The following is a 27619-nucleotide window of genomic DNA, read 5'->3' as shown; positions in this document are numbered from 1 at the left end:
AACTACCAAACTATCAGACCGATCACACTGATCATTAAAAGCATTCACCCAAATCTCTGCTTGAATTTCGTTTTTACCAAAGGAAGATTTGGATTGTATTTTGGCTCTTCTTATGTGGAATCAAACAGTACTGGCTGTTCACCCTAAACTACAAGACCATCTGATGCTACACATCTCACTGGAAATTAGAAAATTAACATTATTCCATTAGTCAGTTTATTATGATTAGCTATATCCCCTGTTAAATGGTTTATTATATGGCCTCCATTTAAGTTTTGTCAGCCCAGGAAGCACCCTCCATCTGTGGAAATGCCCTTAAGGTTATGGTGGGAGCACTACCAGTTGTAAACTTTACACCCCTCAGCAAGGAATATGAGTTAGACAGGTCCTCTCAATATATTCATCCTTTCCTGGCTATGGTGTCTATGGTGTCTGAATCACATGACCTAAACTGAGTCAATCTTCTAGCTTTTAAACTCTTTCAACTTCCATAAGCAAGTATTTTAAGGCTATGACCTCAGAACTACTGATGGCCGAGAGAAAGAAAAGTGGAGATTCAGACTGGAATTCATGTAACCAGAGGAAGTTATGATGCAGCATAACACCTGGGTTTTAACTCCCTGAGATTTGCTTATATTACTACTTTTCAGTAGTTACTTTTTTTTTTTTTTTTCCTTGCTTGCTTATGCTAGTCTGAGTTGTTTTTTATTACTTGGAACCAAGAGATCAAACATTCAGTGCTACAAAATAAGGCCTTCAGTTGGCTTTCAGGGGACAATATTGTATTATTATTCAACTAGGCTTTAAGCATTACCTGACTTAGAAATAAGCAGTGCAAGAAAAAAGAAAATTCATCATTAACTAAACTCCCCAACTCCACAGATGACTAGTCTCTACTAGGATCAAGTAGCTAGAGGCCAGGGGATATCAGAGGATGCTCTGAAGTCAGCCACTCACCTAAAGCTTACTCCTTTCTTCATTCAAAAGTAACACACCCTAAACATCAGGTAGGCCTGGTGCTAGGAGTTTACACAGGTAATCTCTTAAATTTAACAAGACAAAGAGCTGCACCCTAGACATCTCATAGTGCAAAAACTTAAGAATTTCACACAGAAATTCTCTGTCAGAGCAGAAACTGGTAGTTTATGCAGGTAATCTTTCTAATTTAACGAGACAAAGACCAAAATCCAGGAACCTATAGCAGGGGCCAAACAGACTTGAGGGTAAGAGTTCCTCAATAAATACACCAACTCTAAAACCTGAATCATCATTCTTACTCTACCTGCTTTCAATCTATTGAAAGTGTATTCCTTTTCCACTAAACTTTACTTTGGCTGTATCTTTGCATTTTACTTCAACTCTTTTCCTGCTGAACACAAGAACTGAGGTATTTTTCCGGTAATTTCTTTGTCCCTATAGTACAAAATATGAAATATTTGGTTCTTAGCCTGGTTCCTGTCACAGAACTCAGCTTTGTCTGATAGGGGCATTTTTTTGTTATTCATAATGAACCACTTTTAATCACATTAAGTTTAGGGTACTAGTGATTTAGGGTAGGTCTGTTTACCAGAAAGACCAGGTGATTAAAGGATTAGAATTTAAAGCTTCATCCACTGACTTCTGGGAATAGGGGTGAGGTGGGGGTGGGAGGGAGTTGAAGATTAAGTTTTGTAAATTTTTTTTTTTTTTTTGCCACACTGGGGTTTGAGCTCAGGGCCTCATGCTGGTGAGGTAGGTGCTCTTACTGCTTGAGCCACTCTACCAACCCCATCCCCCATAGCTTGCCCAATGTACCTCTTCTTTCTGGTTATCTGCATTCTGTGTAACATGCTTTATAATAAACTGGTAAACTCATTTCTGAGTTCTGTGAGCCAGACTAGCAGATTAACACTACTAGCCATTGACATCTGAAGTGTGGAGAAGTGACAGTCTTATGAGATTGAACCGCTGACTTGGGCAATCCAACTAATTCTCGTAGTGACAGATGGAATGGAATTATGGGACACCCAGTTGGTGTCCACTGGAGGAATGCTTGATGTAAGAGGAAACCTCGACTTACTGATAGAAAAACAGGGTCTGTTTTCATATATTCTCAGTAAGAATTTTTGTAGAGATTAGACATACTACATACACAATAAAAGACCAAATGCAAAGTTTCAGGAAACTTTAAGCTAGAATTTAAAAATTAGGAAGGGAAAGATTGAGGTGTATTAGAACAACGAATCAAGTTCAGGATTCCAGTGCCCTCCTGTGTCTTGCAGTACAGCATTAGCTTGAGGAAAAACTTATTCTAACTGCAATTTCTTGAAAATGAACTGGGAACGCTCTATGTTATTTCTAAGGTTGCTTACACTACAAAAATTACTGAATTATTTTGACGACGTTAACAGCATACTCCTGGTTGGGGGCGTGGCTCAAATGTAGAGTATCTGGCTAACAAGCACTAAGATCCTGTGTTCAAATCCTAGTACTGCCAAAAAAAAGAGAAAATGTATAAATTAATTTTTCTTATTTACGATTCTACTTTAAAAATATATACAAGTCTCACATTATTACCACAAAGGAGCCCTTCAGATAAAAAAATGTAAACCCCAAATGAAGATATTCAATAAAATATTTAGAATAAACTGAATAGTCTCCTAAAAAGGGGGGCTTAGTTTTCCCAATAAGATACTTAAAACTACAAAGTTTAGACCTCGTTCTTGGTCCTATTAAAGAAAGCATAACTGAGTATTCTTGTCCCGTTCCTAATTTAGTCTACAGGGAACTCTAACTTAATAGTTTCCAACACCATAAAATATTTGCAGCAGACGAAAAAAACTCCCTGTACAAAAGTTAGGCAAAAGAAACAAGGTGAAGTAAAAAAAACGAATCAAAACTCCAGGAGGCCGAGGTATAAAGAATTTTGCTCTCAATATTAACTTTCTCCCAAAAGGCAAGATTTCTGATTAAAAAATTCATATTAGAATGAACTAGCTTTGTTACAGCATTTCTTTTTTTGCCTAAAAGCAAACAACAACAACAACAACAAACTTCGGGGCGTTACTGGAGGGCGCACTCGCAAGTTCAGGCCCCAGTCTCCCCCACATGTGGGGCCATGTGTCTCACGAGCGGATGGTCGTCAACCTGAGATGAAAAGCTACTTCGGCTCCGAGCGCTCTGAAAATCAAAGGCGACCCTCAGGCCAGGTGGCCCCCAACGCGAAGGCAGAGGGTCACCCCAGGAACTGCAGGCTCGTGCCGGAGTAAGGAGAGAGCCGGGCGCCAGGTTCCGCCCCGAGGTCCCGGGATGCCCTCGACGGGCAGCGGGGCTCCGACCAGCCGAGGCGGAGCTGCGACGGGGGCCCAGGGTCACCCCCTCGGCCGCAGGCACCACGGAAGGCCTGCGCGTGGCAGCGCGGGAGCCTCACCTCCGCGTCGTCTTTGCACTGTGGGAGGGAGGGAAACTCCAGCTTCACGTCCTCCATGGTCTGGACCTGCGGGCTGGTGGGTGGGGTGGGGAGCGATCCAACCGGCCCGACCCTCGGGCTGGCAGTGGCAGCAAAAGGAAGGAGGGCCGGTGGATGAAGCTGGCGAGCGGGCGGCGAGCTTACAACGAACACACGCACACTAGAGGATCCCAGCGACTCCGGTGGTGACGGCGGAGACAGCGGGGAAGAGGAGGGTTCGGCAGCTCGTACCCGGCCGCCATGCTGCTGCCGTCTCCCTCCGCCGAGTCTCCGCGCCCCTCAGGCAGTCCAGCCTCCGGCACTGGCACTAGCCCTACAACCGTCCCCCTCCTTCCTCCTGCTGCCTCACACACGCCGGCCCAGCCAATCCCAACCCACGCTCGCCTTCGGCCCGCCCCCCCCCCGCCGCCGCCAGGTGTCAGCGCGCCGCCGCCCCGCCCCTACGCTAGAGCGCAGGCGCGGGGGGCAGAGCCTCGACCGGAGCAGAAGGGGGTGGGGCTGCGGCGGGAGAGGGAGAAAGGAGGTCTTAGTGAAGGCAGTGGAGGGCCTGAGGGCGCAGATACCATTTTCAGTGTGACAGCAAACAGGCAAAATATCCTCCACAACAGAAACTGACGTCCCCGCTCAAAATTCTGTGTAATCTGTGAAGTTATGACCCAAACCGCAGGAAGAGTTAAGATGCATGTTACTACACGGAAATGACACACCCATCCCTTTGAACAAGAAACCGAAGCACCAGACCTCTAAGAATACTTGGGATAAAATTCAGTCTAGATTACTTAGAAAATTTCAAGATAATAACAGGAAAAAGTCATCAGAAACGGAACTGATAACTTACTCATTAAATTCAACACTATACTCAAGATTTCTCCCTTTGTATTACAATTTCCACATAACAATGAATTACCAAGTACCTTCTTAAAAAAGTAGTTCGCATTAGGGTATTGTTAATAAAGGCTAATACATACTTTCTCTGGGCCCGGGAAGATACTATTATTATTCTGTGTTTAAACAGATGAAAAAACTCAAATTAACAAGCGGGAGAAACCACATTCAAAAGAATTCTACATCAAACTGATTCTTAAAAAAGTAACAAAACAAAAACCCAGCAGCACAATAGTAAAAAAGCATTATCTAAATGCAAATTATAATAGACGAAAATGAAAGAGTCACAATGGGTATTTGACTTAGACCTCTCTTCACATTCTATACTTTTTAATATTGTCATATGTAATGCATGGCCAACACTCACAGAACTGTTCAGAAATGCGAGAACCAGATGGCCAGCTCAAGCACTCCATGTTCTCTAACACTAAACAATTCTCCACATTTAAAACTTAAAATACACAACAAAAATTATTATAAAAGGCACAGAATGCTCTACTAGTATGCTTTTAATTTGAAGAATGATTGTAAAATTAGCCAGGTCATATATAATTGGGTCTTTGGTTTTGATGAAACTGAAGTTGAGTGTCTTTTTTCCCACAGTACCTTTAATTATAAAATAGTCTCTACTGATGCACAATGAGGATTCCTTTATGTAACTCATTAAAACTGTTATTGCCATGAATGAAATTAGAAAGAATTGTTTGTAGGTTACAGAACTTTTGTTTCGAATATTCCTGACATCAACATTACTTAGCTTGTTATCTATAGATAATTTAGAGTCCAAGGGTGAGCTTGGGGAAAAAAATCTCCTTATATTATAGTATATGCAAAATTGTGTATGTATGTAAGAGGATTTTTCTGGGAAAGTATCAAGACCATACATTCTCAAAAGGGAACTATTGTCTCACATAAGGCAAGAAACCAGTCACATTTACTAACTATTAAATATTACTTTTAATTTTATTTAAATATAACCTTAAAAGGTTATGAATGTGCACATACTTTTTCAATTAACTATCAAATATCCTAATCACAGGAAGTGAAGAGTAGGTAAATACTTTCTGGAAGAATATATAGAGAAATCCTCATACATCTATGGCATATAGTAAGATGATTTTATGAACTTCAAGTGTGGGGATTATTTTAATATAAAATTTAAAACCTACTATCTTAAACTACAACTTCATATGGGTTATCTACAAGTAAACAGTTTACTTGCTAAAGAACCAAAACTTAGAAAACACAAGAATATATGTAGGAGAACTAAAGTAAACAGATTTTATTCAACTTTTTAAGATGAAGAAAACAAATGATATAAAATAAGTCATAAGAAACGCTGCTTGTACTACTATCTCAAACCATTTTGAATGTTTTACAAAATGCTCACAGAAAATATGAAAAACTTCAACAACTTTTGTAACTTCTGCTGCAACAAATGCAACATTAACATACCAATTTCTTCTGTACCAGTTTTAGAGGTTAAATTACTGAATTACAAACTTTTTATGATACTCTTACATATTTTTATTTATACTTTTAATGAGATCAATGCCAATACATACATTATTTTCCTTAACTTTATTTTTACATTAAGCCAATGCCTGTCACACAGCCATCAAAAACCTTACAGAAAATTACACAGGTTTATAGTCCAATTTAGACTCCAGCTTCTTAGAATCAGCCACTTTTCTGACTGCTTTCATGAAATCTTCCTGAACTACAAAATCATGATCAGCACGAATTGCAAACATCCCTGCAGAAAAGAAAACAACATGATTGCTATATATCATAAGTGTTTATTATAAGAAAAGCAAGCCAGGAACAGTGGTATATGCCTGCAGCCCCAGCAACTCAGGAGACTGAGGCAGAAGAATCAAGAGTTTGAGGCCAGTCTGGAAAGCACAGTGAAATCCCACTTCAAAAAATTAAACAAAAAAACCCCCACAGAAATAACGTAACTCTATGGAATAAATGTGAAGCCTAGATGTACTACTTCTGAGCCAGTAGCTTTGTTCAATTAATTTTGATAGCTGTGATACGCATTATTTTCCAAACCAAAATCTGATGAGACAATTACCTAAATATTTAAAATCTGGCTTGCATAGTCCCGGTACCCAATGGTAGCGCTTAATAAAAACAAAAATCAAAACCAAAACACCTAAAACTATCAACAAGTCATACACATTTTAAGCAGTGAGTCCCTAGAAAAAGGAAGTACATTTATGAAAAAAATTAAAAAAAAAAAAAACCTGGGTTAGGGATGTGGTTCAGTGGGAGACAGCATGCAAAAGGTCCTGGTTTTAACCTCCCCCAGCACTACAAAAAACAAAACAGCAACAAAAAAATCACTTCCACAAAATTTGAAAATCATTCCTTGCTAATAGCCAAAGGCCTAAAGAATGGGGAATTACAGAAAACCAACAGCGGGTTTTAACAAAAAAAAGTCAGAACCATATTTATATATTACAATTTACCTTATTTATGTGTAATCTGATTTTTTTATGACTGAGAATATTAAATATCAAATATTCAAGTTTTCACAACTTAATTTTTCTTGTAATTCTTTTTCCTTTTTGCAGTGGTGGGAATCAAACACAGGGCCTTGCACATATTAGATGGCAGGCACTCTACCACCAGGCAACAATCCCAGCCCTTTCAAATTTTTGACAAATTACTCGTTAAATATTACTTGAAAAGGGAATAAAAGCTTTTTGTTTCTTTTTTAACATTGGTTGTGTCATGGGTAGAGGTCCCAAATTTTATGACAATCCTACATTCATGATAAACTAAAGCTGGCAAGGTATCATTATCTACTAATTAAATGAATCCTACTAACATTTCCATTGAGGATCTGCTTGCACTGAATTTTTACTTACATGAAATGAGGGGGTTGAAATGGAAGATTTCAAGGGTTACTTCCTATCTTTCCTTTCTAGATTTCTACATGAGGAGTCTGGAAATAGCCATTCTATGTTGTCCTAGAAATCAGGTGAATGGGAATGACTGATGTTTTAATACTGAAGTTCCAAAACTTGTTTAGAAGGCTATAACTAGATTAGGTAAGTCATCTTCATAAACCATATGCATATGACTGTTTTCAAATCACCATTTAGTGAATGAGCAAATCTACAAAGAGGTACATTCTAATCCAAAAAGGATGAAAATGTCAAGACTTAAATGGAAAAGGCAAGTATAACTGAGTCACATGCATTTTAACTTATAGAAAGATATGTTAACAAAAAAGGTTTGAAGTCTAATAAAAAGAAAACCAAACAATTTTCCTTTAATTTCAGATGTGAATGTTTAAGTTAAAATTTTAATCCACATAAAAGCTTTTTATTGGGAATAATGTAAGATAATTTTTAAAAAATATTCATATTAAAACCACAATGAGACATTACCCCACCCCTAAGAATGGCTATTATCAGAAAGACTAAAGGTAACAAGTGCTGGTAAGGATGTGGAAAGGAGGGAATACTTGGCACACTGTAAGTGGGAACTTTAGTGCAGTTATTTTGGAAAACAGTATGAAGATTCCCCCAAAAATTAAAAATAGGGGCTGGTGGAATGACTCAAGTGGTAGACTGCCTGCTTAACAAGTGTGAGGCCCTGTGTTCAAACCTAGTTCTACCAAAAATAAATAATTAAAAATTTAAGAAATACTAAAAATAGAACTACCACAAGATCCAGCAATCCTAGTACTGGGTATATATCCAAAGGAAATGGAATCAGTACATCAAAAAGACATCTATATTCCCATGCTTATTGTACCACTACTAACAACAGCCAAGAAATGGAAACAATCTAAATGCCCATCTGCTGATGAATGTTCAAAGAAAATGTGGTAAATACACACAGGGAAACACTATTCGGCCATTAAAAAAAAGAAAATCCTGCCATTTGTGTAACACAGATGGAAGTAGAGATCATTATGTTAAGTGAAATAAGTCAGGCACAGAAACACAAGTACTGCTTGATCTCACTCATGTGGAACACAAAACAGTCTATCTCCTAAATGTTATAAACAGGATGATGATAACTAGAGGTTGGGGAGCACAGGAGGGAAGGATAGCCAAAGCTTGATCAATGAGTACTAAGTTACAATTAAACACAATAAAAAGTTTTTGTGTACTATTACACACTAGATGACTATAGATAACTATGTATTTCAGAAAGCTAGAACAAAGGATTCTGAATGTTTTCACCATGAAGAAATAATGTTTTAGTAGATAAACATGATCTAAATAGTATTCAATATATACATATATCAAAGCATCACATGGGACCCTATTAATATAAGCAATTTTATGTTTTTATCTATCGGTTTTAAAACCCTTTCTTTTTAATGTGAAAGAAAAAAAGAAATGTATCAAAATTTGATAGCAGCAGCCTTTAGGATCACAGCACTGCTTTTGATTTCAATTTCACTTAAACTATCTTCTGATAATAATTCGGGCTGGTATAGATCTTGGAAACACAATGTGCAATTAATTACTCTAAGTAGTTCAAATCATATGATAGTTTACTTCTTAATATTGAAGTTAGTAACTACAAAACTACTGCAGAAATTTATTGTTTGGATTTGCAAGAATTCTGAATAGAAGACAAACACTGAATGACTCTCAGTAAGGTTTCAAAACCACTGGACACCAAAAGTAAAAATAGTATCACAAAATTCAGAGAATAATATGCGAAAGTTTCATTTACCCAAGTTACATGATCACAGAATTTATAAATCAATCTTTCAAAGCTTACTGCTCACAGACTAGAATCAGGAAATAGGCATGTCCATTTTATGGTAGCTATCTCTGGTGCTGGCCCGTTCTAATTCCAGCTCAGGTATGACAGACCATTCTGTCAAGCCTCAGACTTTCTGCAGTGGCCAGTGTCCTATCACATGCCTTTCTATATTCTGCCTGTAAGCATACAAAGTACTAAGGAGTTCACAGCCACAGTGGCAAATCTCACCCAGCTGGGGAGAAGTGCTGGAAAATAAGTGTTATAGTCTCCCATCTTGCTGCCAGGTAGCCCTGAAAAGCACTCTGTATGTTTCTCTGGAGTCTCCTCGAATTCAAAATTCCCTTGTCTACAGCAGCTACCTTAATAGTGCATCCTTATGGGTTATTAGCTTTTCCTCGTTCCATCTCACTGTACTTCTGTATTTTGCTTCCTGAACTCAGTTTTCAAAAGAGCAACATACAAGGCCCAGATTTGGCTTATGGACAAATTCAAAACAGTTTTAGCAAATTTAAAAACTCAAAAATCAACAGTAAAAATGTATTTTACACACTTACCTGCTTCAGTACAAACATTTCTCAGGTCTGCTCCATTAAAGCCATCTGAAAGCTTCACAATTGCTTCATAATCTGTTTAGGAAATAAAACAAAATAAAACAAAACAGGAAATTGGTAAAAAGAAAATAATAATAAATTTTTTAAAAATAAAACTTTTTTTTGATTTATGCCCACATGAAAAATTTTTTTTTCTTTCATTTTTCTTTTATTATTCATATGTGCATACAAGGCTTGGTTCATTTCTCCCCCCTGCCCCCACCCCCTCCCTTACCACCCACTCCGCCCCCTCCCTCTCACCCCCCTCAATAGCCAGCAGAAACTATTTTGCCCTTATTTCTAATTTTGTTGTAGAGAGAGTATAAGCAATAATAGGAAGGAACAAGGGTTTTTGCTGGTTGAGATAAGGATAGCTATACAGGGCATTGACTCACATTGATTTCCTGTGCGTGGGTGTTACCTTCTAGGTTAATTCTTTTTGATCTAACCTTTTCTCTAGTACCTGTTCCCCTTTTCCTATTGGCCTCAGTTGCTTTAAGGTATCTGCTTTAGTTTCTCTGCGTTAAGGGCAACAAATGCTAGCTAGTTTTTTAGGTGTCTTACCTATCCTCACCCCTTCCTTGTGTGCTCTCGCTTTTATCATGTGCTCATAGTCCAATCCCCTTGTTGTGTTTGCCCTTGATCTAATGTCCACATATGAGGGAGAACATACGATTTTTGGTCTTTTGGGCCAGGCTAACCTCACTCAGAATGATGTTCTCCAATTCCATCCATTTACCAGCGAATGATAACATTTCGTTCTTCTTCATGGCTGCATAAAATTCCATTGTGTATAGATACCACATTTTCTTAATCCATTCGTCAGTGCTGGGGCATCTTGGCTGTTTCCATAACTTGGCTATTGTGAATAGTGCCGCAATAAACATGGATGTGCAGGTGCCTCTGGAGTAACAGTCTTTTGGGTATATCCCCAAGAGTGGTATTGCTGGATCAAATGGTAGATCGATGTCCAGCTTTTTAAGTAGCCTCCAAATTTTTTTCCAGTGTGGTTGTACTAGTCTACATTCCCACCAACAGTGTAAGAGGGTTCCTTTTTCCCCGCATCCTCGCCAACACCTGTTGTTGGTGGTGTTGCTGATGATGGCTATTCTAACAGGGGTGAGGTGGAATCTTAGTGTGGTTTTAATTTGCATTTCCTTTATTGCTAGAGATGGTGAGCATTTTTTCATGTGTTTTCTGGCCATTTGAATTTCTTCTTTTGAGAAAGTTCTGTTTAGTTCACGTGCCCATTTCTTTATTGGTTCATTAGTTTTGGGAGAATTTAGTTTTTTAAGTTCCCTGTATATTCTGGTTATCAGTCCTTTGTCTGATGTATAGTTGGCAAATATTTTCTCCCACTCTGTGGGTGTTCTCTTCAGTTTAGAGACCATTTCTTTTGATGAACAGAAGCTTTTTAGTTTTATGAGGTCCCATTTATCTATGCTATCTCTTAGTTGCTGTGCTGCTGGGGTTTCATTGAGAAAGTTCTTACCTATACCTACTAACTCCAGAGTAGTTCCTACTCTTTCTTGTATCAACTTAAGAGTTTGGGGTCTTATATTAAGATCCTTGATCCATTTTGAGTTAATCTTGGTATAGGGTGATATACATGGATCTAGTTTCAGTTTTTTGCAGACTGCTAACCAGTTTTCCCAGCAGTTTTTGTTGAAGAGGCTGTTATTTCTCCATCGTACATTTTTAGCTCCTTTGTCAAAGATAAGTTGCTTATAGTTGTGTGGCTTCATATCTGGATCCTCTATTCTGTTCCACTGGTCTTCATGTCTGTTTTTGTGCCAGTACCATGCTGTTTTTATTGTTACTGCTTTGTAATATAGTTTGAAGTCAGGTATTGTGATACCTCCTGCATTGTTCTTTTGACTGAGTATTGCCTTGGCTATTCGTGGCCTCTTGTGTTTCCATATAAATTCAACAGTAGATTTTTCAATCTCTTTAATGAATGTCATTGGAATTTTGATGGGAATTGCATTAAACATGTAGATTACTTTGGGGAGTATCGACATTTTTACTATGTTGATTCTACCAATCCATGAGCATGGGAGATCTCTCCACTTTCTATAGTCTTCCTCAATCTCTTTCTTCAGAAGTGTATAGTTTTCCTTGTAGAGGTCTTTCACATCTTTTGTTAGGTTTACACCTAGGTATGTGATTTTTTTTTGAGGCTATTGTAAAGGGAATTGTTTTCATACATTCTTTTTCCGTTTGCTCATTGTTAGTGTATAGAAATGCTAATGATTTTTCTATGTTGATTTTATATCCTGCTACCTTGCTATAGCTATTGATGATGTCTAGAAGCTTCTGAGTAGAGTTTTTTGGGTCTTTAAGGTATAGGATCATGTTGTCTGCAAATAGGGATATTTTGACAGTTTCTTTACCTATTTGTATTCCTTTTATTCCTTCTTCTTGCCTAATTGCTCTGGCTAGGAATTCCAGTACTATGTTGAATAGGAGTGGAGATAGTGGGCATCCTTGTCTGGTTCCTGATTTTAGAGGGAATGGTTTCAGTTTTTCTCCGTTAAGTATAATGCTGGCTGTAGGTTTGTCATATAGAGCTTTTATAATGTTGAGGAACTTTCCTTCTATTCCTAGTTTTCTTAGAGCTTTTATCATGAAATGATGTTGGATCTTATCAAAGGCTTTTTCTGCATCTATTGAGATGATCAAGTGGTTTTTGTCTTTGCTTCTGTTAATGTGGTTTATTACGTTTATTGATTTTTGTATGTTGAACCACCCCTGCATCCCTGGGATGAAGCCTACTTGGTCGTGGTGAATAATCTTTTTGATGTGTTGCTGAATTCGGTTTGCCATTATTTTGTTGAGGATTTTTGCATCAATGTTCATTAAGGAGATTGGCCTATAGTTCTCCTTTTTGGAGGTGTCTTTGCCTGGTTTTGGGATAAGTGTAATACTGGCTTCATAAAATGTGTTTGGCAGTTTTCCTTCCCTTTCTATTTCGTGGAACAGTTTAAAGAGGGTTGGTATCAGTTCTTCTTTAAAGGTCTGATAGAATTCAGCAGAGAATCCATCAGGTCCTGGACTTTTCTTTTTGGGGAGACTCTTGATTGCTGCTTCAGTTGAAAAATTTTAATGCAATGGCTTACTTTGAATTTGATTAGCTATTCAATACCTCCATTAATATTTTACAATATTTTTACAATATTCGCAACTGAAAACTAAAAATTCTTGTTAAGTAAACCAGCATCAAGCAGAAACAGACATACTTCTGAAACTTTAAAATCAGGAAGCATCATTAATATTTGAAAGCATCTTATCTGGGTTTTTGTGTTTTTGTTTTGGCAGCATTGGGGTTGAACTTAGTGCCCTGAGCATTCTACCACTTGAGCAACACCCCCAGTCCTTTTGCTTTTTAGTTTGTTTTCTAGATAGGGTCTCAAGCTACCTTTGCCTAGGCTGGTGTCAAACTGTGATCCTATGACCTCTGCTTCCTGAGTAGCTGTGACCAAGGCATGTATCACCATGCCAGTCTTGTTGAGATTGGGTATGGATAAATTTTGCATGGGCTGACCTCAAATAGCAATCTTCCAGTTTCCTTAACCTGTTTTTATGCCCTGAAACAACTAAGTAACTGTCAAGCTATGACTCATTAAAACTTTAATCTGAATAAATCTGTAATATTCAAAACCATCTAAAGGACTGAGGGTATAGCTCAGTGGTTGAATGCTTGCCTAGCATTCAAGAAGCTCTGGGTTCAATCCCCAGCACCACAAAAAACAAAAACAACAAAGAAACCTAATTATAACAATGGAATTTACTTTAATCACATAAGCAAAATATAAAATAAACCAAAAGCAGCCATTACACAAAATTTTATCACATGGAATTTTTAAATGCTATTGAAAAATAGCAGGCATTGGCTAGCTTTTCTGGATTTCTGTATAAGCTCTAAATAGTATTAGATCCTAGTATAAAAGTAATAGCTAATGATCTCTCTACCCACTCACATGATAGATATGAAGAGCTGTAGGTTTGGGAATGGAAGTCATGGATTTGATGTAGAATAGTAAGAAAAAAAAGAGCATGGGTTACTACACTTTGAAATACTCTTTGTCAGGCAATATAGGGTAGGTCAATCTCTATTTGAAACCATATAGATATTCATTAATCAGAGTTTCCTGAAAGCAGGGATTTCCAAGGGTACCAAAATATCTGAAACCCACAAAGAGCACAGTATTTGTAGAGAAAACTATAAATTGACATCTTTTGTTTGGATCAGACTTTTTAGCTAAAATCTCTCAAACAAGATGAAAAGCAATAATAAACTATTTGTAGTTATTTTATAACATTAAGTTCTAAAAGGTTTTCAAAGCTGCCTGCCAATTATACTAGATTCCCCTAGTCCAGAGGTCAGCACACATTTTATGTAATAGCCAGACAGTAAATATTTTTGCTTTGCAGGTCATATGGTCTCTGTCAAAACTACTCAACTCTGCTGTGACAATAGGAAACCAGCCCTAAACAATATATAAATGTGCTACAACATAACTTCATTTACAAAAACAGAATGCACACAGAATTTGGCTCATTTCCTTGACTTGCTACCTTCTACCCTAGTCCATTCCCTTACTTACATAGACAACTAATTTATACTTTTTCTTCTGTCCCCAGCTCTCTAACAATACTTTCCCATTTTCACTCTGAATGTGTGTTTCTATTTCTCTGAGAAAATAGAAACATTCATAAGAAAAATTCCAAAGGCCTATTATATATGAAAACCTGTTCTTATCAGATCTATATATTCTTTCAAGCATTCTAGTAAGTGAAAAGTATGCTCATACACAGGACAACTCCTCTTCAACTCAAGTGCACTGTCAAGTTTCCTTCTCTTGTAGATCATTACTAGCAGCATTTTTAAAAAGTATCAAAAACACTTCCATCTTAAAGAAAACCCTGCCAAATTCTTCTCTCCATTCCCCTTCCTTTACTTTCATAATACATCCAGTCTCATCATTTTATAAAAACTTCATTAATTACACCTCAATAATTCTGGGGGTTGGAGGAAGAAAAAGACTTTGCTACCATCTTTGACCAAGACACCTGCATTACTAAATAACCTCCTAACTAAACCTCATTTCTATTCTTACCCCTTTACAGTTTGTTTTCAAAATGCTATCAAAATAATATAAATGAATTCTGAACTATTCATATATAAAATGATATAATGCTAACTAGGATTTACTTTTCTAAAGATCCAAGAGGGAAAGTAAAAGGAGGAAGAGAGGTTACATATGAAACAAGATTGGCCAAGAATAATTATTGAAACTGAAGTGGGTCATCAGTAAAAACTACCTGAATATTCCTTTATATATTGTTTTGAATTTTGTTCCTGAAAGTATATATTCAGAAAAAACAAAATCCAACCTTCAAATTAACTTAAATATGTATCTTATTAATAACTACCCAGAAATAAAAATTGGTATGAGTAATTTTTCTAAACATGGTACTCTGGCTGTATAATCTTAAGAAAAATAAATATTGAAGCCAGAGGATAAGTACATGGGTTAGAAATTCATTATACTCTTCATGTGTTTCTAATTGTCTATTATAAAAGGCTAAAAATAACAAAAAGTGAGATCAAAGTACATTATATGTATGTGTGGAAATATTACAATGAAACCCCTACATACAGTTAATATAGGCTAATAAAAAGTAAAAAGTGAGATATGCTGTTTACAATCCTTCAAAGGCATCCACATTACTAAAAGTAAAAGCCCACAAGAAAGTTAAAAAAAATATATAAATAAAAGCTAAAGTTCCTACATTATGATTACAAGGCTTATACAATCTGGTCACCATTACTTTTAGGACTTCTCCTGTTACTACCTGCTGTTCCATTTACTCTGCCACAGACATCCTGACCTCTTTTAGCTCCTGAATGTGCCAGGCACTCACCTGCTTTAGGGCTTTCTAACTTGCTGCTGCTTTTACGTGAAATGATCCTCCCCAACATTCATGTCTAGTTTCTTCATTGTTTTAAGTCTTTGCTTAAAAATAACCTCCTTTGCTGGGCCTTCCATGTGCTATCCCTCCCAACTTGCTCCTGGCATTTCTTATCCCTCTTTCTTGCTTTAGTTTTCTCCACAGCACATATCACCACTTAATATGATACATATTTTACTTTATTTGTCTTTCCAAAAGCAGGAATTTGTCTCATTTGTTGCTATATCATTCCCAACACTTACAATTCCTAGCATACAGTAATCCTCAGTAAATATTTACTGAATTAAAACCCACATTTGCCTAATTTAAAACTAGGTTTAGTAGGTCATCAGTAATACCCAATAGTATTTTGCTTTATTTATCAGATGTAAATACAAATAAAATAGGTTACCTCCTTACCTATTTCACCGTGTTTTGTAATGGGACCTGCGTGGATTTTCAATATATCTAATCTTGCTTGTTCGTTTGGTAAATCAATATCTGAAAATAAGAAATTATTCCAGTTACTTTTTTTTTTCTTTTTAAATAAAGTAGATGTAAGGGGATGTATAAAGAGGAAAACAAACAGACAAAGGAAAATGAATAGGTGAAGAACTTGAACTCACGTATTTTCCTATCTAGTCTTCCTGGACGCAACAAAGCAGGATCCAGTGTGTCTGGTCTGTTTGTAGCCATGATCATTTTAACTCTATGCAGAGTATCAAATCCATCCATTTGATTCAGCAACTAAGAATATTAAAAATTGACAGATTTTATAAAATATTCTGACCTCCTGGAAAATAGATAGCACATACCTTTTATATGCCTAATACCATCAAATGTACTGCCTACAGCTAGATATTTGAGCTTTAACATGGTCATTTGATGGAATTCTATTTTTTTTCTCTTATGATACACACACTGTATCTATATCTATCTCTCTGTAAAGATACATATACATATATACATGTAACACATTTATTTCTAGGGGGTGGTGCTGGGGATCAAACCCAGAACCTCTCATATGCTAGGCAAATGCTCTACTACTGAGCTATACCCCTAGCTCTCTCAGGATACACTTTCCATAAAATTCCAAGATAGGTTATATACCTTTTTATGGCTATCGAGTAAGTTTAATGCATTTGAAGGTTTTCATATAGGTAAGAATTATGAAACTAAATCTGGGTCTAATTTCCAATGTCCAAAATTTTTTCATACAATTATTTTTTAAAATACAATTTAATGTATAAAATGCTTATATGTCAGACATAACATACACATTAAGATATGTGGATACAAAGATTTTTCTACAAATTTGATAAAACCATAAAGCAATCTTTTCAATCAATTCTATTGTACGTAGAAATACTCCAAGACATCAAAAACACTTCTTTTGATTCCTAAAATTTTCTCAAACAAATGTTGAAAACCTTACTGATTTAACAAACAATTTTTGTGTGTATGTATGAATATTCTGTTTTATTAGCTTTATTAGGACATTTGGTGAGTATTAAGACTGTCAGTAGTAAATGAGTTATAAATATGTCTGAAGTCCCGAATCTCTCTCTTTCCTCTCACTTTATGCTAAGACTGAGACGTAACTGAGATAGTTTTGAAAATTGAAGACAGACGATGGGATAGAAAAATATACTTAAAGCCTTTCCCCACATTTCTCTTTTCCACATTCCAAAATTCTGTAAAAGTGATGGCAAGATCCCAAATACATGTATTTATTTATTTATTTCTCTTTTGGCAGTGCAGAGGTTTAAAATCAAGTCCTTACACCTGCTAGGCAGGCACTCTACCAGATAAGTCATACTCCCAGCTCTTTGTGCTTTGGTTATTTTTCAGGTAGAATCTTGTGTTTTTACCCAGGGTCAATCTCAGATTCTCCTCCCACGTGGGTGGGATCATAAGTACACATCACCATACCCTTGTTGTTGATTAACATGGGGTCTTGCTAACTTTTTGTCCAGGCTGGCCTGGAACTGTGATCCTCTTGATCTCTGCCTCCAGAATAGCAGAGATAACAGGCATGAGCCACTGTTCTGGCTACATTTCCCCACTTTTGCAAATAGAAACTAGGTAGCATAGGTATGCATTGTCAAGTTCTTACTATAGTGTATGAAAATCACTTTTCATATATTGTAGGTCTGCTCAAAAGATATGCGATATCTTAAATTATAAAGTCTCTTAGATACTTTAAGCCAGGCACTGGTGGCTCACGCCTGAAATCCTAGCTACTCAGGAGGCTGAGATCAAGAGGATCACTCAAATAAATAGTTCATGAGAGCCCATCTCCAAAATAACCAAAACAAAATGGACAGGAGGTATGGGTCAAGTGGCAGAGTGCCTACTTTGCAAACATTAAGACCTGAGTTCAAACTCCAGTCCTGCCAAAAAAAACCTTAAATTGAAGGACTACCTCAAGTGACAGAGTCCTTGGCTAGCATAGTTTTTTTCATTTAACTTGTAATGTCATTAGCTAGCAGGCATATTGTTAGATTAGCTAGCATTATTTTATTTTTTGAGATGGGGGTCTCACTGTGTAGCCTAGTCTGGCCTTGAACTGGCAGTCCTTCTGCCTTCAGCCTCCCAACTGCTGGGATTACAGATCGGATGCACAATTCCTACCCCAGCCTAGTTATATTTTAAAGAATTAGTTAGCTGAGGATGTGGCTTAATGGGAAAAAGCTCAATATACAATTTAATATTCTGAATAGCTGATTTGCTAAAAAAAAAAAAAAAAAAGAATAGTACAGATATACACCAAATAGAATTTTGTAGATAACAGTATTTTGGTATTTTGGAGTGACTGTTTTCTGTTTTTTCCATTAACTGATACATTAAACACATAAAAACTGCACATTTACAGGTTACCACATGATATTTCAATGCACGTATACATTGTATAATATTTAAATCAGATTAAGCATACCTATCTCCTCAAATAATTACTTTTTTTTTTTCTTTTTCCTCCTGGTACTGGGGGTTCAATTCAAGCCCTCATGAATTGCTTGCTAGGCAAGCACTCAATCACTGGAGCCATGTCCTAAGTTCTTTTTGCATTGTTTATTTTTTGGGATAGGGTCTCATGTTTTTGGGCTAGCTGGTCTAGACCACGAGCCTCCCACATAACTGAGATGACAGGCGAGCATCACCATGTCCAACTATTAGGGTCTGGGTTGATCTGGAATGGTGTTCCTACTCTTCCTCACATGCAGCTGGAATTACAAGAGTGAGCCACGGCACCTGACCAAACATTTATCATTTATTTATGGTGAAAACATTCAGAATCCTTTTATCTATCTTTCTGTTATCTAGATACACTAACGTGCAATAGCACAGTAAAACTTTTTGCTCCTATTTAATGTAATTTAGTGTCCACTAATCAGCCATCTTTCCCTCCTCCTTAGTACTCATCATTTTCTTATTAAGGACCATTAATACAGAAATGTATGCATTCCTGTCAATATTTTCAAATCTCATATTTAAGTCTTCATCTAAACTGTTTGTATGTATTTTGACCTCCAAATATACAATGTTCAGTTCTCCACTTAATAAATCCTCTACCAAATATTACCTCCATTAAAGTTCTCTGAATCTCTCTGTCAGCTGAAGTACCTTCAGAAAACCGACGACCACCTGAAATAGTAGATTTATAAATGTATATACATTTACTCTTTTTCTTCTACCCATTAGTTAAAAAAGACAATGTAATCTGGGGTTAAATATTAAGATGAAAATTAAATGTTAAGCATTATACTGACCAGGTTAGAAATGATTGTGGTTATTTCTCATTTTGTCAATGCCAAAGGTTATTTGCTAAAATTAGTTAAATCTTTTACAAGTAACATCCAATTCACTATATTATCTACTTCATACAAATTACATTTCAGGTTAAGGGGAAACATTCATTTTGACTTTTCAAAAACTTCCTCTAACACTTTCAAAAAAATTAAAATAAAATTTAAAAGGTGTTCTTCTTACCAATAGCATCTATTTCATCCATAAAAATGATGCATGGCTGATGGTCCCTGGCATAATTAAACATTTCTCTTATCAAACGAGCACTTTCACCAATGTACTTGTCTACAATAGAACTAGATACAACCTGATCAAAGGAAAAACATTAAGGTAAATATATGATAATTCAAGTAAAATTTAATTCAACAACTACAAAAGAAACTCCCCTTTACCTTTAAGAAATTGCAGTCCAACTGGCTAGCAACAGCTCGTGCTAAGAGTGTTTTTCCTGTGCCTAGGAATGACAAAAGTCCTAATTAGATGGAAAGTAGAACAAATTTCCAAAAGCCTTTTAAGAATGTAATTCTTTGGCTAATAAAATTTTACAAAATTGAAGATAAGTCCTCAATAGAATTTTCATTTAAAGTTCCAATGTACTTTTACTCTCAATATTAAAACTTTTAAGTTTTACTCGAATTAGGTTCGTATTTTTTAACTGACAACTGTATACATTCAAACTGTAACACAGATACATGTATACATTGTGGAATGATAAACCAAAAAACTAATTGACATACCCATCACCTCATATCTGTGGTGAGCACATTTAAAGACTACTCTCTTAGCAATTTTGAAGTATCTTATACACTATTAACTTTAGCCACCATGTCATACAAATAAATTACTACAACTTATTTTTCCTGTCTAACTAAACTTTGTACCCTTCACCTAACATCTTGGCTACCTATCTGCTGCCTCCATCTTTACCCCCTTCTCCAGCCTCTAGCAGCTATTCTACTCTCTACTTTCATCTATACCTGACTTATTTTACTTAATATTCTCTAGATTCATCCATGTTGTCATAAATGATAGAATTTCCCCCATTTTAAAGGCTAAATTATTTTCCATTGTATATATAACCACATTTTCTTTTTCCATTTATCGGTTGATGGGCATTTATGTTGTTTCCATATCTTGGTTATTGTGGATAGTGTTGCTGAACAAGGAAGGGCAGCTATTTCTTTGACATATTAATTTCAATTCCCTTGGATATACCCCAAATAAAAATGATGGATCTCATAGTAGTTCTATTTTTAATTGTCTAAGAAACTCCATACTGTTTTCTATAATGGCTACATCAATTTACATTCCCATTAACAGTGTACAAGGGTTCCCTTTTGTCCCTATTCTTGCCAATACTTGTTACTCATTTCATTCATTCGTTTTTTTGTTATAGCCATTCTAATAGGTAAGTGTCTTGTCTAATAGGTAAGGTAATGTCTTGTTTGCCTTATAATTTTATTTTAGTCACACTGAAACTTTAGAAATAGATCAAATGCTACTTGTAACATGGATGAGAGAAATTTTAATATAATAAAACAAAATACTCTGGTTTCTTCTGAATACTGAATAGCCCTTTCACGTATGAATGACATTTTTAACATAAACCATTGGTTATTTGGAAACAACTGGATCAGTGAATTATGCAAGTCTCCCAAATGTCAACATTATGTAATATTTTAAAAACAAATCTATTGATACCACTACCCATGCTATCAGAAAAATCTTTAAGAATTAGCATATTGGAAAGTTTCAAGCCCACACTGTCATATGTAAGTTTTCAAAAATTCTAATCTTCACTTGACAGCTCAAATTTTTAACTAGCAAGAGATGTTTTCTTTGACATGACAGGCTTGCTTTGATCATTTAGGAAAAAAATATGTGCTAAATAACAAGTAAGCATTCTGAATAACCATAACTAAGCACCAATAAGCACAAGTAGTCTGAATGCTCATAGACTGCTAAACTGTCCTCTGAGCAATAACACAATGCTTTTTCTAAAGACAACTATATTTTCAACATGCAGAAGTCCTTTATATCTTTTTCCATTTCATCACACAGAACAAAAAAACATTTTCAAGGATTAAGATTTAATAAAATTAACACTTTTCACTATTTCACTAACATTTTAAAGTAAAACTGGCATTTCTTTTTTTTTATATACTGTAAGTATGCAGCAGTCAAGAACATGCCATGGTGCTAGGCAATTTTACCCACATTGCTTTTGTACCATCAGTGCAGACTCAACACTGAAAGAGCCAAATAACATCTTAGTTTCATGACAGTAGGTTTGCTTTGCAGATTCTATGAAAGTATCTCAAGGACACCCATATCTATGAGCCACATTTTAAGGGATAGGGCATTATAATCACATAGCTTGTGATTACGGTAAAATAGTATGATGCTGTTTGTATCATGAGGCACAAATGGACTAAGTATGCCAGAGGGAGCAGTAAATACACATTTCTTACCCAATTCTCACTCTCAACAGAGTAGAGCTTGGAATTGACCACATTTATTTCCCATCTTGTTTTTTAATTCCTTAATTCACTCATTTATTTATGGGGCAGAAATAATTCAATACTAACCCGGTGGTCCATATAACAAACAGCCTTTTGGAGGTATTATTCCAACACGCTGGAATAACTCTGGGTTTGTAAGAGGTAATTCTATAACCTAGAAAAGAAATTGTATGCTTCTTAAAAAGTTAGTAAAGGTTTTAGTAGGTTTATAAGAAATATGAGTCTACTACCAGTATAGTTAGGTATACCATTATAATCCATAAGATATCTAGGATATAAGATCTTAAGTCTAAAATAGTTTAAATAATGATTATTTTAAAAAAACATACACTTAATTATACAGTGGCATATAATTTGTCAAAACATATTTGAAATGTACACATCTATATATTTATCAGATGTACACTGCACTTCAATGAAAAATTATACTATAAAAATCAGCAAAGGAAAAAAAGATCTATAATAGTTTGCTTGTGGGAAACGACACAAGATAATTGCAAAATAAGGAATAGATCTGATGTTATAATTGCCACTAAGAGAAAAGGTATATAAATTTTTCATCTGTTGACAATGCATTGTAACAGCCTCAAGAGAACAATATATTCTACTCCAAGTGTCCAAAACTGGTTCACGTAAAAAAAAATGGAGAATAGAAAAATTGAATACCTGACTATCTAACTTAAATTACTCACAGTACCAATTACTTGAGATAAACTTTTATGGAATAACTATGTCCATAAGGTGTGATTAGGACAAACTGAAAGTGTGAAAAATCAATATTCTAAAGTATCTGCAAATGAAGTGTGTGTGTGTGTGTGTGTTTAAGAGAGCGTGAAACACAGACACACTCAGAGATTCTTTCTGCTTCTGTGAAGAAGCGATGCAGCAAATCACTGCAGAAAGCAAGGTTTCACAGTTCCATGAAGTACCTGTTCTTCCCTTTGATGCCCTTTCATTAAATAGAAGGTGAGTATAGGCTTTTATTTTATACTTAGGCCAGTGCTTTCGCATGTACTGTCAAAGAAAAATTTGGATTCGCAATTGCCTGGAATGCTTATTTAACTACTAATTCCTATGCACCATTCCCAATCTACTTCATCAAAATCAAAGAGCCTGCATTTTTAATAAATGTTTCAGAAAAATTTAATGTGCTGAAGTCTAAGAACTCCTGGCACAGGGCTTAAATCATATGCTAGAAGCTTCTCCAAACATTCTCATTTATTCCTAAATATTTATGCTTACATTAGTACAAAATTACAGGACAATGTAATTTGCTTTACAGATAATTGTCAAGAAGCAAGCTGTGATCTGATGTGAGGAAACCCTAATTTGTCTCTTCACTTAAAAGCTTAAAAAATTTAAGTCTACAGCTAGTATTTAATATACAGCTAGTATATTTAATGCTGTCAGTAGTATTCTCCTTAAATGTCAACAAACAGCATTAACAAAATAAGATATTTAATGCAAAGGTAACTTTATTGCCAAGTGAGAAATTTAACATTAAAGAGTTTAAAGAAAAACGTGTTTTCCAAAGTGCTTTAATCCAACTACACTATTATGACAATCAAAACCATGGAAGGCAAAGGCACCAGATGATATAAATTATTTTTAGCCTCATCTACCTTCTTTGCTACAAAATGAGCAAGATTTTTCTAACACCAAGTATCTCCAAATTTACAAAACCAATAATTCTCATAGCTAGAAATTCAGTGGATTCTTCACTCAGGAAGAGTATTTAAAGCACAACAGTTAGTGCTACTATTGGAACAAAAACTAATTTTTCATCCTGATTCTCCCTTTAGGTACTTTAAAACCAGCACTATTCATTAGTAAGTCAGAGATCAAAGTGTATGATACCAACCTCTCTTAATTCCCGAATCTGTTCTGACAGCCCTCCGATCTCAGAATAAGAAACATTCCCAGGATCCTCATGAGACATGTTGTAAACCAATGGATCCACCTCTCTTGGCAAATATCTAGAATGAAAAAAGTAGGCATTTTTCTTTCACAAGACACATTTCCTCTCAGCATATAGATTAGAGTATTTATGACTTGCTTATGCAAGCATCTATAAGTAACCTCATACAGATGCTTAATTAATCAGAAATAAGGAAAAGGTAAGAAGTGGCAAAATCTCCAATGGTTTTAAGAGCATGTGTTTTCGATAAAACCTTCCCTGTGTAAAAATAGAAGGCAAAATAAATAGGATAAGAAACCTACCTCATGATCGTTAATGTAGTCATATCCAAAGCAACTCTCGTTCCTGGCTTCAGCTTACTTTTGTCAAGCTAGTTTTGTAAAACAAAAGGCATTACAAAACATTTATAAAGAGAAATAATAAAAAGCTTAATAATTATAATCCAAGTGCACATTCTTACCTTTCAGAGAGGACACAAATATAAATTCCATGCCAATAAAAGCTAACAAAAGTACTGAAGTTATTTCCATCTCCCCCATAAAAGGATGCCCTTTTGTGCAATCTCAGTGTGAAATGTGAAATCACTGATACATAAGGTTTCAAGTAGCAATGGCTTTGTTTCTGAAGGAATAGATTTTGGAATTTTACTTTCAAAGGCTCACTACCCAATACAGTGTTGCTCATTATTTTGATTCAGGCTCTATAGTAGTCTTTGGGACTTGGTACCAAAGCACTCATAGAAAAATACCTTAGTGAACATTTTAGGGGACAGAAAGGAAGGCATTTTAAAAGTATACTCATTAGTTTTATTTTGTAAAGTACAACTTTTGGAAAGAGAATGCATGCGACATTATCATATTAGGGGAAATGTACTGTTTACCCAGAGATTTTTATTAAAATCATAAGGGGGGAACCTCCCCAACACATAAGGCCTTTGCTACATGCCAGATCTTATTCTAAGCTCATTAAAAATTAGGTTGAATCATACGAAGTATTTTACAGGCATGCTCAAGCACAGTAACTTTATTGCCTAGAATTGCACATTCTAACTCAAGTTTCACCTTCTATTCAGAATATTACTTTCCAAAAATAAAGTTTTTTTTTGATAGTTTTAAAAAACTGTGTACTGAGTAGGGTTTGGTGGTACATATCTATAATCCCAGCATTCAGGAGGGTGAAGCAAGAGGATCATGAGTTCAAGGCCATCTGGGACTACATAGCAAGATACTGTCTCAAATCCACCCCCCCCCCACACCAAACCTGACATAACTCAGGAAAATACTCAGAAAAATTCCTCCACTGATTTCACAAGATTGCACCACCTAAGGATACTTCCTAAAGAATAGAACAGTACATAAATTGATTTCAGACGCTGCATTCTAAGCTATTGGCTGCTATTTTTCTGATGACTGCTAAATGAAATTCAGAGTTATTTCAATTTGCCCAGTCAAATCTAAACATCATAGAAAACTAACTTAGGTTATTTAAGTCTATAAATGTAAAATATAAATAACTGATAGTGCCTAACATTTTAAGTCCTTTAAAAAAAAAGACATTAGAAAATATTTATTTTTTTTTTTATAAAATTCTTTGATTTCTAAGTATGCAGATCTGTTTGAGGCACTGTAATACAGTAGGAAGTAGGAAATGCTGGATCAAAGCCCATGATCCAAATTTGCTATGTCTGGACAAACCACTCAGGAGTTATGGGCACAGTGCCTAACTTGCTTACTCCAAGAATTAAACAAAATAACTCACATGAAAGCACTTTTGTCAATTATAAAGCACTACACAAATGTAAAGTATTACCTGTCGACGACAACCCACAACATATCTTGGCCCATTTGTAGCTTTAACAATGACTACAAAAAGAAAAAAGGACAAATTGAAAAATATGAAGTTTAAAAACAAGTATATCCACATCAATGGAGGATTTAGTTTTATTTCTGTCCTCCAAGAAGACAATAGTTAAAATAACTTAGCTTATGCAAGAATATCATCTTCCTGAATTACTGTTACTAAAATAGTAAGAATTTCAAAAGTTGGGGGGGGGGAAGACTTTTTCCTTTATAATTAACAGGTTAATCCACTTACATTTTTCTTCAGTTAATTGTTTGAGCACTTCACCCACAATCTAAGAAAGAAAGAAAGCATTACTTTTTGCCAACAGTTAAAAAAGCCAATTACCATCACCCCTTATACTCCAAATTCTATCACCTACCTGTCCAACACTTTGTAGGGCCTTCAGATCATTTTCAGACTTTTCATACTGCTTGGTAAGTTCTTTTAATTGTTCCCTTACTGAAATACAATTTGAACATTTTAAGCAATAATCTTAGTGTGTTAAAAATTACAAATCTAATTTAAGCTTACTTAAGTCTAGTTCACATTATGTACGTTTCATATCCACAAATCAAACCTTCAAAAGAAAAAACAGGCAATCTGTCATGAGTAGGTGACATATTTAAAAAAAAGAAGTGTTACAAAGTACCATATTTTTATTTTCTGGATTGGGAACACTTACTTGTTTAAGCACATTTTAAGTTACATTTGTAACAGATAATGAGATCCTGTCATTTTCGGATTTGCTACTACAAATGCAAATAACCAAACCACCACTCTTCAACTAACTACCTGGATCACTCTGCTTGCCTACCCTAAATAAAGTGAACAAATGCAGTTTTACACAGAATCTTAGGACTGTGGACTCTCATTGAATGGAACCACTAGGGCTTTTCGATGAAGGTGCACTATGAAAAGAAGTAAACAAACGCCCGGGGTGCGCAGGAACCTTGGTTCCGTACATGAGACACGAGACAGGCAGTCACGGTCATTGGATCCTGCTCTCCTAAACTCACTCCAGGAACTCGTCGCCTTGGCGGGGCCGCATCCCTCCTTAGCCCGCTGGACTCGGCGCCCTCCCCACTCCGCGTCCCGGGATTCCAACCCTGCTCTCCTTGCGCTGGAAACATCCCTTCTTCAAGCCTCCTCTAGTCCTGTTCCACTCCCATTTCGGAACCGCGACTGTTCCCTTATGTCATCCGGAGTGAGCCTGGGTCATTCCCACGCCCGACGGGGTGCTGCACCCCAAGGCTCAGGACTGAATGACAAAGCGCCTTCTCCCTGGACTGAGGCCTGCCCCATCACCGGGCTCGGCCAAAGGCCTCCGCTTTGTCAGAGGCAGAAGTAAGTCCAGGCACAAGATGATGCGGAAATAAAGGCGCACTCACGCTCCTTAAGACGGCCGTCGATTTCCTTGTGTTCCAGCAGTTTCTTGCGGTAGTCCTGAAGCGCCTTATCTCTAGGGTCCGCCATGATGAGAAGCCGTCGCTCATAGGGGATGCTGGGAATGGCCATGGTAGCTCGGGCGGGGGAAGGGGTGGAGCGAGGGGGTAGAACCCGCCTAGAGGGGCGGGTTCATGTATGGCCACGCCCCTTCCGGTCGGCCCTGCCTCTCTGCTCCACTTCTACTTCTGTGCGTATAGTTCAGCTAGAGCGCCAGCTTGCGCGAAAGGAAGACTCTGGCACAGCGTCCCCTGCGGGCCAGGCTGCATAAAGCAAGGCGCGATTACCCAGAGGTCTCTATTAGTAAGTCACTACTTCCCTGGAACCGCGAAAAGTTCTGTAATAAACTGAGAAAGGAGTGGAATAAGGAATGTACAATACTTCAAAATAGATCCGAATGGCCTATCGGTGTAATATAGATACAGCCTTTTGGTATATCCCATGCAGGTGCGGAAGGCAATTTCAG

General features: G+C 36.5%; 2 protein-coding genes across 3 annotated transcripts in view; both read right to left on the bottom strand.

Annotated features, from left to right (window-relative positions):
• The window catches only part of Styx (serine/threonine/tyrosine interacting protein), a 34399-nt gene extending 30589 nt beyond the window's left edge, over window positions 1-3810 (bottom strand). For both annotated transcript variants that reach the window (XM_020160059.2, XM_074067954.1), the window contains exon 1: window positions 3410-3810. In XM_020160059.2, coding sequence (XP_020015648.1) covers window positions 3410-3466 — 57 coding nt within the window. In that variant the 5' untranslated portion in view covers window positions 3467-3810. The remainder of the gene's footprint in view (window positions 1-3409) is intronic.
• A 1790-nt stretch (window positions 3811-5600) lies between these two features.
• Psmc6 (proteasome 26S subunit, ATPase 6) lies at window positions 5601-27258 on the bottom strand. The gene is made up of 14 exons (XM_020160058.2): window positions 27099-27258; window positions 26090-26169; window positions 25963-26002; window positions 25678-25730; window positions 24171-24238; window positions 23812-23926; window positions 22017-22104; window positions 19821-19882; window positions 19612-19735; window positions 19205-19266; window positions 16248-16368; window positions 16042-16122; window positions 9631-9702; window positions 5601-6089 (listed from the first exon to the last, which is right to left on the bottom strand). The coding sequence occupies exons 1-14, from the start codon at window positions 27223-27225 to the stop codon at window positions 5971-5973; spliced, it is 1212 nt and encodes a 403-aa protein (XP_020015647.1). The 5' UTR covers window positions 27226-27258; the 3' UTR covers window positions 5601-5970.
• Window positions 27259-27619: the final 361 nt, after the last annotated feature.

This window comes from Castor canadensis, chromosome 3, assembly GCF_047511655.1.
Source record: "Castor canadensis chromosome 3, mCasCan1.hap1v2, whole genome shotgun sequence".
Taxonomy (NCBI): domain Eukaryota; kingdom Metazoa; phylum Chordata; class Mammalia; order Rodentia; family Castoridae; genus Castor; species Castor canadensis.
Note: the sequence above shows the minus strand (reverse complement) of the source record. Positions and strands in the feature narration are given on the sequence as shown.

Excerpts from the sequence above, each read along its gene's own strand:
- Psmc6 (XM_020160058.2), bottom strand. The coding sequence starts at position 27,225 with ATGGCCATTCCCAGCATCCCCTATGAGCGACGGCTTCTCATCATGGCG. Across the intron at positions 26,170-27,098 it reads CGACGGCCGTCTTAAGGAGC|TAAGGGAACAATTAAAAGAA; the intron begins GTGAGTGCGCCT and ends ATTGTATTTCAG. Across the intron at positions 19,267-19,611 it reads GGATGAAATAGATGCTATTG|GTGGTCGTCGGTTTTCTGAA; the intron begins GTAAGAAGAACA and ends CTACTATTTCAG.